At 42.6% G+C, this 11,292-nt stretch overlaps 2 protein-coding genes across 2 annotated transcripts; one reads left to right on the top strand and one right to left on the bottom strand.

Moving 5' to 3' along the window:
• Positions 1-834: 834 nt before the first annotated feature.
• LOC306917167 (kelch domain-containing protein 3-like) lies at positions 835-2,025 on the top strand (the record flags this gene model as incomplete). The annotated part of the gene is made up of 1 exon (XM_079495300.1): positions 835-2,025. The coding sequence occupies one exon, from the start codon at positions 835-837 to the stop codon at positions 2,023-2,025; it is 1,191 nt and encodes a 396-aa protein (XP_079351426.1).
• A 3,576-nt stretch (positions 2,026-5,601) lies between these two features.
• Positions 5,602-7,961, bottom strand: LOC306916868 (E3 ubiquitin-protein ligase TRIM35-like). The gene has a single exon (XM_079494938.1). It carries the CDS (start codon positions 7,579-7,581, stop codon positions 6,148-6,150), a length of 1,434 nt encoding a protein of 477 aa, XP_079351064.1. The 5' UTR covers positions 7,582-7,961; the 3' UTR covers positions 5,602-6,147.
• Positions 7,962-11,292: the final 3,331 nt, after the last annotated feature.

The raw sequence follows: 11,292 nt of genomic DNA, 5'->3' as shown, positions 1-11,292 counted from the left end.
AGTCTGAGATAAATACACAGACAGAACAGAACTATTATTTTTGAGTAGTGCAAACCACTCCAACGCTTTGTCTGTACCCGTGTCTGTACCTGTGTACCAGGTGTGTACCTGTACGTGGGGCCATGTACAGGTGAGCATGGTTGCTATGGTTAGTGTGTGACGTCACTGCACCACTCAGTTCACACGGGTGTGATTTTTATAATTATGAAAAAAATCAATATATATTATTTTTTTCATGGAGCCTGAGGCCCGGCCCAGCCCGGCCCGACTGATTAGCATATATATTTTAGGCCCAGCCCAGCCCTAAAACTTTTTGAAACGAATAGCCGTGTATTTTATTTATTTTTTTGTTTCCTACATTTTGTTTTCAATTATCCTAATATTAGGCTATTTAAAAACAAGTTTCATGAATTAAAACAAATTCAGTAGTTTCATGAAGAAACAAAAGACAAATCTAAGAAATTCGGGTCCCGGGCAAACGTCTAATTTCTCTTTTGGCTCTTAGCAAGTGTCTTGCTCAAGGACACTTCGACACTAACTCTGGGGGAGCCTGGGTTCAAACTCGCAACCTTGTGGTTACTTCCAGCTACTCTACCCCTGAGCCACCGCCGCCAGTATACTGTATACTGTATGCTGTATAGGGCTGCTTCACAGGCATTGTCCTCCCTGCATGGCCAACCCAACCTATCGGCTTCTCGGATTGCCCAGGACGTCGCGTGACGTTTGTGCTGCTGTATACCAATATAAGTGATAGCGCACACATAGGATCTCCATTCTTTCACCTGCTGAGACTCAAATGATCCATTTTAATTCACACTTCTACCGCTGTGTGAAATGTTGTGCTGGACAGTACATCTGAAAGGAGGACCAAAGAGACTCTTCCATGCTGCGCTGGCAGTGGGCCACAGGGTGTACTCGTTCGGAGGGTGTGGCAGTGTGAACAAAAGGGATCAGATTGACGTGCACGTTTTCAACACAGTGTCTTTGCGCTGGATGAAGTTGCCCCCGGTGAGAAATGGAAAAGGAGCATCATCGTTTCCCCCCGAGGTTCCCTCCAACCGCAAGGGTCACACAGCTGCGCTGATAGAAGATATCATCTACATCTGGGGCGGGCTTGTGAGTATCGAGGTAGAGGAAATTTGCAATGTGCTTTATGCGTTCGATGTCAACACCCACCGGTGGTACAGGCCCAAGATCTCAGGGACTGCTCCAGAGGCAAGGTACAACCACTCGGCCTGTGACTTGGGGAAGGTCATGTATATCTTTGGAGGGGTCAATCTGCTGACTGGATACACTAATGACATCTACAAGCTGGACACCACCACAACGGTCTGGTCTTTAATTAACACTAGCGGCGTTCCAGCGCCGGTTTCATTGGGTCACTCTGCTACCATAATAGGGACTAAGATGTTTGTATTTGGGGGGAAAGGGTACAGGTCCCACCACAACAACATCAGAGTGTTTGACACAGAGACCAGCTCCTGGCTGAGCACGCCCTCTGCACTGCCATGTCTTCCGAAAGGACGGAGGTATCATTCAGCCCTGGCCTACAATGGAGAGCTGTTCATATTCGGTGGTGACAACTTGCGTCTCGAACGGACCTTCAGTGACCTGTGGAAATTCAATCCACAGACCTTCTCCTGGAGGAAGGTTGAGCCCAAGGGGAAAGGCCCGTATTGGATGCATAGGATGGGCATTTGCTGTGTGGGAGACCGTGTCATCCTCTTTGGCGGATACTGGACGCCCGATGACCTGTACATCTTAGACTTAAGTCCTAGTCTGAAGACGTTGTGCAAGACAGCGGTTATTCAGCACGGACTGGAGCAGTTGGGACTCCCACATGACATCCGATGGGAACTGGCAGCCATGACTAACCGAAAGCAGCGAAAAGAAAACAGCCTGCTTAAAAGGAAAAAAGAAAAAAACGACAACGGTAGAGAACGAGTTCCAGTCAGTGGAGCAGAAGAACGGGACGAGGAGACGAGGAGAACGCCGCCCCTAAAACGTCTCCCTTCATTCAGATGAAAAAGAAAGCCAAGCACAGGAATGTGCTTCAGCGATAGCCACCAGGAACTAAGCAGCATAATTATGGGGAGAATTACTGAACTGTGCCCGAGCAGCATATGGCTGCAACCAATATAAACTGCCCAGTTGATCTCCATGAATATAGAACAAAGCGGAGATCCGGCCACACTTAATGTTAAAAAGGAGGAAAACTTTATTCAACCGACATGTTTCGACCTATACGGTCTTCATCAGGGCTGATGAATAAAGTTTTCCTCCTTTTTAACATTAAGTGTGCCCGGATCTCCGCTTTGTTCTATATAGATGTGTTATCCCGATTGATCCCAGGAGCACCTTTTTACTATTTTTATATTTTTTTATACCTGCACACCTCCTGAGCACCTGGTTGCTTCCTTGCCTCTGCCCTGATCTCCATGAATGTAGAGATGCTTAGATGATCTCCATGAATGTAGAGATGCTTAGATGATCTCCATGAATGTAGAGATGCTTAGATGATCTCCATGAATGTAGAGATGCTTAGATGATCTCCATGAATGTAGAGATGCTTAGATGATCTCCATGAATGTAGAGATGCTTAGATGTTTCTAAAGCAGAACCTATGGGAGAAGAACATTAGTCCAAAGGTGGAGACCTTTGTGGTTGTTTTTTTTAAATCATACTTTTATTATTCATTAATTTATTCCATTTATCAAAGATTGGAGCCTATCAATCGCTGTATACAGGGATTACAGGGGTGCATACTTAGTTTAGACTAGTCATTGGTTAGACATGGGTTAAGGTTAGGTTTAGGTGTGCTGCCCCGTGGGAGGTTATAGGTTTAGGGTGAGGGTTTGAGATAGGTTGTAGTTGTAGGACTAACCAATGGTCTAACCAATGACTAGTCTAAACCAAAAACTGTCTAAACTAAGTACTGCACCCGGATTACAATGATGTTAGTGTAGTAAATCAACTTTGAAGCGGCTACATTTCTTAAACACTACAGACGACGTATATCAAAATGTTTATCTCACGTGTTTATTATTATGCAGTTTGCACACATTATATTTAGCAAACACAAACAGAAATATAACGTATACACTACAAATCTGCATCTAACTGTTATTTCTATGTTTATTTTGTTTACAGTACGCCATTAACCCATTTTGACCTGAGGACGATTCTACAAATCTCTTCTAAATCCTGACAGTTTTCTTAAAAAACTCATGTTTCTATGTTAGTGGTTCTCAACCTTTTGCATGTCAAAGACCCCCAGAATGATCTGAATTTGGCCGCCGACACCCCTATCTGAAAATATGTTGTTCCAGGGACGCAAAGATTTGAGTTAAAAACGTTCGCTCTGAAAGAATATATATTCAAAGATTTGGGCCACATTTTCACGATTTAAAAAAAATTGCAGACCTACAAGTTCATAGCGCGGCACTCGGTGCCGCGCTATGAGCTTGTAGATCTGCTATTTTTCAATAGCTAAAACACCAAAAGGGGTTCCTGCCCAAAATGGATTAACATGATAGTAATGCTAGTAATTATTATCCCTGCCAGGACGGAACGGCCAAAGGCAGGGGCATGTTTTCTAGGCCTGTAGCATGTTTTAAGGGGCGCTATAGCCCCTTCTATAAACAGCTTTTGTCCCCAAACGTCTCAAGATTTGCCATTGACAATGAAGGGGGAATTCAGGTCAAATGTCCGCTAAATATGACGTAAATTAAACATCAAAACATTGGACGCCATTGACATTTTGAAGGGAAATTTTACGTCATATGTAAACATATGACGGTGTGGCAGCGGTGGCCGAACGGATAGCGGATCGGTCTTGATACCGGAAGGTCGCCAGTTCGAATCAGCGGTCCGACACGTTAAAATTACCACCGCTGAAGTGCCCTTGAACAAGGCATTGAACCACTACGATGAAATGTGTTCTATGAGCAGGGCCTGGCTGGAAACAAGTTCTTGAGCTTAGCCCAGATACCCTGGGTAAATATAGTAATCATTTCATTTAATTTCATTTCACAAGCAAATCAGCTTGAGGTCATAGATACCTGACGACGTCATAGACTGACTGGCCTCCAAGGATCTAGGCTTCACTCACACTGTCACAACAGAATGTTGTATAGCTGATGCATGAGACTTGTTGACTGTTGCAAGCTCGCAATTCATTTCCAATGGGAGTCACGTGGTTTGAAGAGACAAACGTGTTGTATGAGGGGGAGGGGGGCAGTCGAAACACATACAACATACATACATCAGCTTGTAGGCAAAAAATGTTGTATCAAACCATGTGACTTCCATTGGAAATGCATTGGGGCGACCATGACACTTATACAACTTGCATACATCTACCATGCAACATTGTTGCGGCGGTGGCTCAGGGGTAGAGTTTACAGATGGTAACCGCAAGGTCGCCAGCTCAAACCCGGGCTCCCCCAGAGTTAGTGTCGAAGTGTCCTTGAGCAAGACACTGAACCCCTAATTGCTCCTGATGTGCTGGTTGGTACCTTGCATGGTTTCCGCCGCCATCAGTGTATGAATGTGTGTGTGAATGGGTGAATGTAATGCACAATCTCTGTAAAGCGCCTTGGATAAAGGCGCTATATAAAATGCACCATTTACCATAAAATGCACCATTTATTGTTGTATGCTAGATGTATAGGTGTGAGTGAAGCCTTTGTGTGTACATTATTTCACCCATACAATTACACTGGCACCATTGGGTGGCCTACCCCAGCTAGTGCCCAGGAGGACACATTTAGTTGAAGTTGTTTAATTTATTATTGAGGGGCGCTAGTTCCTCCTACTGTATACACAGGTTTAATGTTTGTCTTTAGTTCATGTCATTTATGTCATATTGTCTCTTTATTGTTAATGGCGTTTAATGCTTGTGTTTGTTTTACATCACCATTACATCACCTAATCAACATGAGTTAGACTTTAATATATTTGCGCCCCTCACTTCACACGGGTGTGATTTTTAATTCTTATTTATTTAATGACTGCATTTTAATTTATTTAGCCTTAGTTCAAAAGTCATGAGGATAGCACATAGTTCTGAGTCTGACCTTGCATTGTAATTGGCGGAGAGGAATTGTTAATGTCTCCAAATATAGAATTATGCCCATAAATGAACTGGAGATGACCTACATCAGTGCAACGTCAGCGCAAATCGGCGTCGTTAGTCAACAATATTATCAACAGTGAAAATCATCATTGTCATGTCATAGATTATCATGGAAAACGCTAATCAACCCAGTTTGTCTGTCCTGGGTTAATCTCACAAACCACCGGGAGGTTTGGAACTCCATATATGGGCATAAAAGGGACACAAACATAATAAGTGGGTGGGGCATGCATTTCCAACTTGCATCGTTCCAAGTAGGCCAGTGCCCCATTAGGCACCGTTCTAGTATCTAGTATCTATAATTTGATGCAACTGAACTCCAAACCAAATGTGAGATGCGTGGCATTTATTTACTCAGACATAATAACATCACAGATGTAAATGCAGATTTACATTTTCAAATTTCATCAGATCTTATCAATTAAAATGAAAACAAAAAATAAATCAATTATATTAGTGAAATCTTTGTCAGCGTTGCAGTCAAAAGTACATAAATTAAATTCAAAATGATACAGTGATTCTATGTTTTACAAGGAAAAGATTTGGAAATATATTGAATGTAGATTCCCCCCATCTCTCTCCCTGTTTCCTATCTACCTACTGTGCATCTATCAATAAAAGGCAAAAAGCCCCAAAAATATATTTAAAAAAAACAACGGTGGCTTCACATATTTTTCATAATCTTCACCCTTAATTATTGTAATTCACTATTTATGGAATTATTTCTTAAAATACAAAATAACTGCACACCCGTTTTAGGAAAATATTTCAAGCAATAAGACTTCAACAGGTTCAACAGAATTATACGTGCAGTCATGAATATCTATCTATTTTTCTACAGTCACTATATGCGTGTGACATCATTATCATACCCATAAGTTATTATGAGGGAACGGCCTACTGAGCGGCAAAAAACTACTTTCTGGCCTTAACAGCCCATACATCCAAACATAAAAGTCCTATTAGATTGCATAAAATGACTTTAAACAACATTAAATTCACTTTGTCGCTCACTTTGCCACTCGATCTGCCAGCCCTCTATTCTCATCATCCAGGCCCAGAGTTACACTAACCTTCCCTGGTAATATCTTCATAGTATGAATATTCTCAATGAACGGAAAGAGTGTGCCAGTGAACGTGTACGTGAACGTGTGTATGTGTGTGTTATTGTCCAGGTCGGAGAACAACAGCTGTCCTTTGTCCCAGTCCAGCTGGACTCTGATCCTCTTGGGGATCTGCATCCACGAGAGGTCGGTCATGGACTCTGCGGTGCGCGCCGTGTACCCGCCCGCGAACGAACACAAGCTCCAGTACTGCCCCCCGATACCTCCCTTCCTCTGAAACGACTCGGTCAACACGCCCATCTCCCAGTATCCGCTGTCCGAGACCTCCACGTCCCAGCTGTGAGTCCCCGAGCGGAAGCCCTCGGAGCCCAGGACATAGTCGTAGAAGTCGAACCTCTCCGGGTTGTCGGGGAGCTGCTGTTGCTCCGGCGTCACGCTGGTCAGATCGTCGGACAGGATGCGTGTGTGGGCAGTGTTGGGGTCCAGGATGACGGGAGTGTAGGAGACGATGGCCTTCATCTTGTCCCAGACTCTGAAGGTCAGGTTGCCCAGGTGTTTGGCCACGTCTATCAGCGCTCCGGAGGCCAGCTGTGGGCCCTCCAGTGTGAACTGGACTCTCTCCGTGGTGGTCTTCCACTTCTCCAGAAAGGAGATGTGTTCGGCTCCCAGCACCTCCTCTATGGCCCCGATTGTGTTCGAAACGGTCGATATCTCTCTGTCCAGTCGCTCGATCTTCTCCTTCATCATCCGACTCTTCTGCCGCTGTTCCTCTCTCAGTGCAGCGATCCTGACCTCCTCGTCCTCGTGTAGAAACTGATGGAGCTTCTGAAACTGTTCCCTAATCCGCGTCTCTGTGATCTGGGTCTGGACCATAATGTGTTCCGCTGCCTTGTCACATGTGGTTTTATCTTGATTGAATACCTTCAGTTTCTCCTGTAAAGGCTTCAGTTGTTTCTGGACTTCTTCCTTGCGGTCCAGTGCAGCTTCATCGACGGGTCTGAAGCTGTGGTTGTTGTGTTTTTTAGAATCCCGACACACAACACACACTGGCTGTTGACATTCGAGACAGAAGAGCTTGAGTTTCTCAGCATGCAGACCGCAGAGATCCTCAGGCCTCTGGCGTTTTGAAGCTCTCTGCAGCCGTCTCTCCTGTACGAAGCTCTCACACAAGTTCTTCAAAGCCCGGTTACAGGGCGGACGTTTTCTTTTACTGACTTTTTTACAAACCGGACATTCGTTCAATTTCTTATGTGTCCACCAGTTCTGCAGACAGGCTTTGCAGAAGCTGTGGCTACATGACAGGAGAACAGGCTCTTTGAAGATGTCACGACACACAGCGCAGGAAAAATCCTCGTCTGAAAAACACGACTTGGAAGCCATTTAGACTTCTGAGATTTGAAAAAAAACACTCTGCTCAAGACAGAAAATGAGCCGGTCCCGGTAACAGTAACTCCTCTAGATTAGAATGTTCCCTAAACGGTAACAGTAACTCCTCTAGATTAGAATGTTCCCTAAAGGTAACAGTAACTCCTCTAGATTAGAATGTTCCCTAACGTTTAACAGTAACAGTAACAGTAACTCCTCTAGATTAGAATGTTCCCCAAAGTTTACTTCCAAATGTGATTCCTTGTTCTTGTTGAGGTCATTCATCAGACAGGATGAGTAGCAGATTGAAGTGGTCTGGCAGTCAGCAGTATTCCTTCCTGTGGAAAGTGCCTGCCCTCTCTCTCTCTCTCTCTCTCTGGAAGGTGTGAGAGTCACTTTTGTGAGTTTCGTCTGAACTGATTCAACTGAAGGTGTGAATCTTTTATAATGATGATGAGACTGGAAGGGGTGGAGCTTGACAGACCACACACCTGATGCAAATGTATAAACATGTTTGTTGTTGGAATGAACTTGTTGACACAGAGGAAAGAGAAAGATTACTAGAAACCATGTTATGAACAATTTCTTTTGAGAATGACAAATCTCAAATCTTTGAATATATATTATTACAGAGTGAACATTTTAACAAAAAAAACTTCTGGGAGGTCCCTGGAACAACATATTTTCAGATGGGGGGGCGGAGGCATATTACATATAATGTTTGGGGTCCTTGACATGAAATATTGAGCACCACTGATACAGAAACATAAGGTTTTTCAGAAAACTGTCAGGATTTTGATTTTTGATTTTATTTCGACGTCAGGCCTAAATGGGTTAAAGTGTCTTTTGATGAATTGAACATGGTGGACCCTGTTGTAAACAAGTGTAATGCTTAATTGGGTCGTCCACTCACAGTTAACAGCCTTTGTATTGAGTTTGTGCTTGAAATGTACTGTAATTCTGCAAAGTGTTAATAAAATTTTCAATCAATCAATCAAAGAAGAGTTGTTGTGTGGGTGACATGCACTAGTATTGTTACTGTATGTACATACTGTAGTGTACACACACGTCTAAATGTGAGTCAGTGTTGTTAATTTAACACACGCACACACGTACGCACACACACAAAGTATACTGACAGACAGCACATTTACACTTTGCAGACAATTATATTGATTGATTGATTGAAATATTTATTAACAGTTTGCAGAATTACAGTACATTTCAAGCACAAACTCAATACAAAGGCTGTTAGTGGACGACCCAATTAAGCATTACACTTGTTTCCAATAGGGTCCACCATGTTCAATTCATCAAAACATTTAGAGACGTACCAATAGACACTTCTATATAGACAAAGAACAGAACAGGAATTCATCATAATGGAGGTAAAAAAGGGAAAAGAAACATATACAGTGAGGGAAAAAAAGGGGTGGGTCTTATATACAGAAGAACAACACTATCGGTTGAACAAATCAAGTTTTATCTTCTAAGACTTGCATACATTTTACTCTCAGGCTAGTTCTGAGGGTAAGACATTCTTGGATCTAACCTATTCACTGCTGAGACATTAAAAACTCAAAATAGTCATAAAAAACTGAAGACAAATCACTCTGAAAATACTTCTTAATTTGTAGCAAGGATTTCCATCCCATTCCCATTCCCATCCGCACCAATGTAACGTTCTCAGAGTATAAGATAAGTGGGTTGGACCAGATACTTAGTAATTTGATTCAAATAAATGGTTTTCTAAACGTCGTTCCCCCCCCCCCCTCCCCCCCATGCTGGAGACCCCCACCTTCACTTTAAGAACCCACTAATAGACATATGCTGATTAGATTTACACAAAACACTCACTGAAAGTGGGGCGAGGGGTGACACTCAATGTGTTCCTCTTGTTTCTGCTATATGTTCCACTCCAGGACAATGAATGAATTAACATCAGCAGTAAGAATCCCACCAGGGAGCTCCCATTGTTTTACAACCTGTTGGTTTTGGTGTGAAGCATCTTGATGGCCTCAACACAATGGAGCTGGAACCCCCCCCCCCCCCCCCTTCACACACACACACACACACACACACACACACACACACACACACACACACACACACACACACACACACACACACACACACACACACACACACACACACACACAGTGGATCACACTCCGAGAGTGGAGGTGAAACCAGCTGCAACCATCTGCATTTGATCTCTCACTGATTACACTCGCCTACCCAAAGTGAGTTTGAAACTATAAACAAAATACTATACAAAATACTATATATATATAATATAACAATGTGCACACAGCAGCAAGATTTGTGAACTTTTTGATTGATTGATTGAAAATTTTATTAACAGTTTGCAGAATTACAGTACATTTCAAGCACAAACTCAATACAAAGGCTGTTAACTGTGAGTGGACGACCCAATTAAGCATTACACTTGTTTACAACAGGGTCCACCATGTTCAATTCATCAAAACATTTAGAGACGTACAAATAGACACTTCTATATAGACAAAGAACAGTACAGGAATTCATCATAATGGAGGTAAAAAGGGAAAAGAAACATATACAGTGAGGGGAAAAAGGGGGGGGCGGTGGGGGGGATTCAGATTTTTACGGGGGCCAGTTTCGAATTGCAGCCATCCGTAGGTGCCCATTGAGAGCGGTTTTGAAGGAGTCAAGGGATTCGCATGTCTTAATGACTGTTGGTAGGGCGTTCCACATTTTGGTGGCATAGGAGCGAAAATAATTTAGTCCCTTGTTTGTGCCGAATCTGGGTTGAACATGATTCGTTGCACTCCCTCTGGTGTTGTGGGTGTGGACTTCGTTAACATTAAGGAAGTATCTACACAGGTACATGGGTATCTTGGTGGAGTATCGAATCTTGTGGACCAGACCCATTGCAAGATGCTGTACTCTGTCGCTGTTATTCTGTTGCCACAAAATAAAGTTAAGCCAATATGAACCACCCTAAGGACTACTATCTGTACCAAGTAGGCCTACCGCTTTAAACACAACTTAAAATGTATTTGTATACTATTTAAATAGTCTTAAAAATGTTTCAATAAAGCTTTATACAATGAATAAAATGTATAAAGACGGAATGTGATGTAGCTCTGTTTACAAAATGCTGTACCCCCTCCAACTTTACATTTACCCATTTTCGACACTTGCTTTGGCAATGTAAATGTATGTTTTCTCATGCCAAAGTACTTTTACTTCAACAAATATATATATATTTTTTAGCGGTTTCAGCCTTACAGTAGTCTGACAGGAAATGGGGAGAGACTTGCAGTGAAGGCCGTCGGGATCGGGAGTCGAACCCACAGCACACTGCCAGAGTGGATTACTAGCCAAGGTGCCTGGACCGCTGAGCCACGGCCCAGGCCAATAACAACCAAATATTAAAGCCGTATAATAATAACCAATCTACAACTCTCACTGTCGCATCAATGTGTTGTGAGCTTGTAGATCAGCATTTTATTTTATAGAAATGAGACAATTCTTGAAAAAACATAGTAACCTACTTACTTTAAGTATTTGAAGGCAATAGGTTTGTACTTTTATGTTAAATATAAGCTCTTTACTTGTAACAGATATTATTTAATGTTTTGATGTATTACCATGTTTTTTGTTCTTGCTTTGGATTAAGAGCGCCTGCTAAATGCCTAAATAAAAATAATAATACATTGTGAGGTAGATGTTCAAATGGCT

Source organism: Electrona antarctica (assembly GCF_951216825.1).
Source record: "Electrona antarctica genome assembly, chromosome: 24".
NCBI classification, from domain to species: domain Eukaryota; kingdom Metazoa; phylum Chordata; class Actinopteri; order Myctophiformes; family Myctophidae; genus Electrona; species Electrona antarctica.
Note: the sequence above shows the minus strand (reverse complement) of the source record. Positions and strands in the feature narration are given on the sequence as shown.

Coding starts and splice junctions, on each gene's coding strand:
- LOC306916868 (XM_079494938.1), bottom strand. CDS start 7,581: ATGGCTTCCAAGTCGTGTTTTTCAGACGAGGATTTTTCCTGCGCTGTG.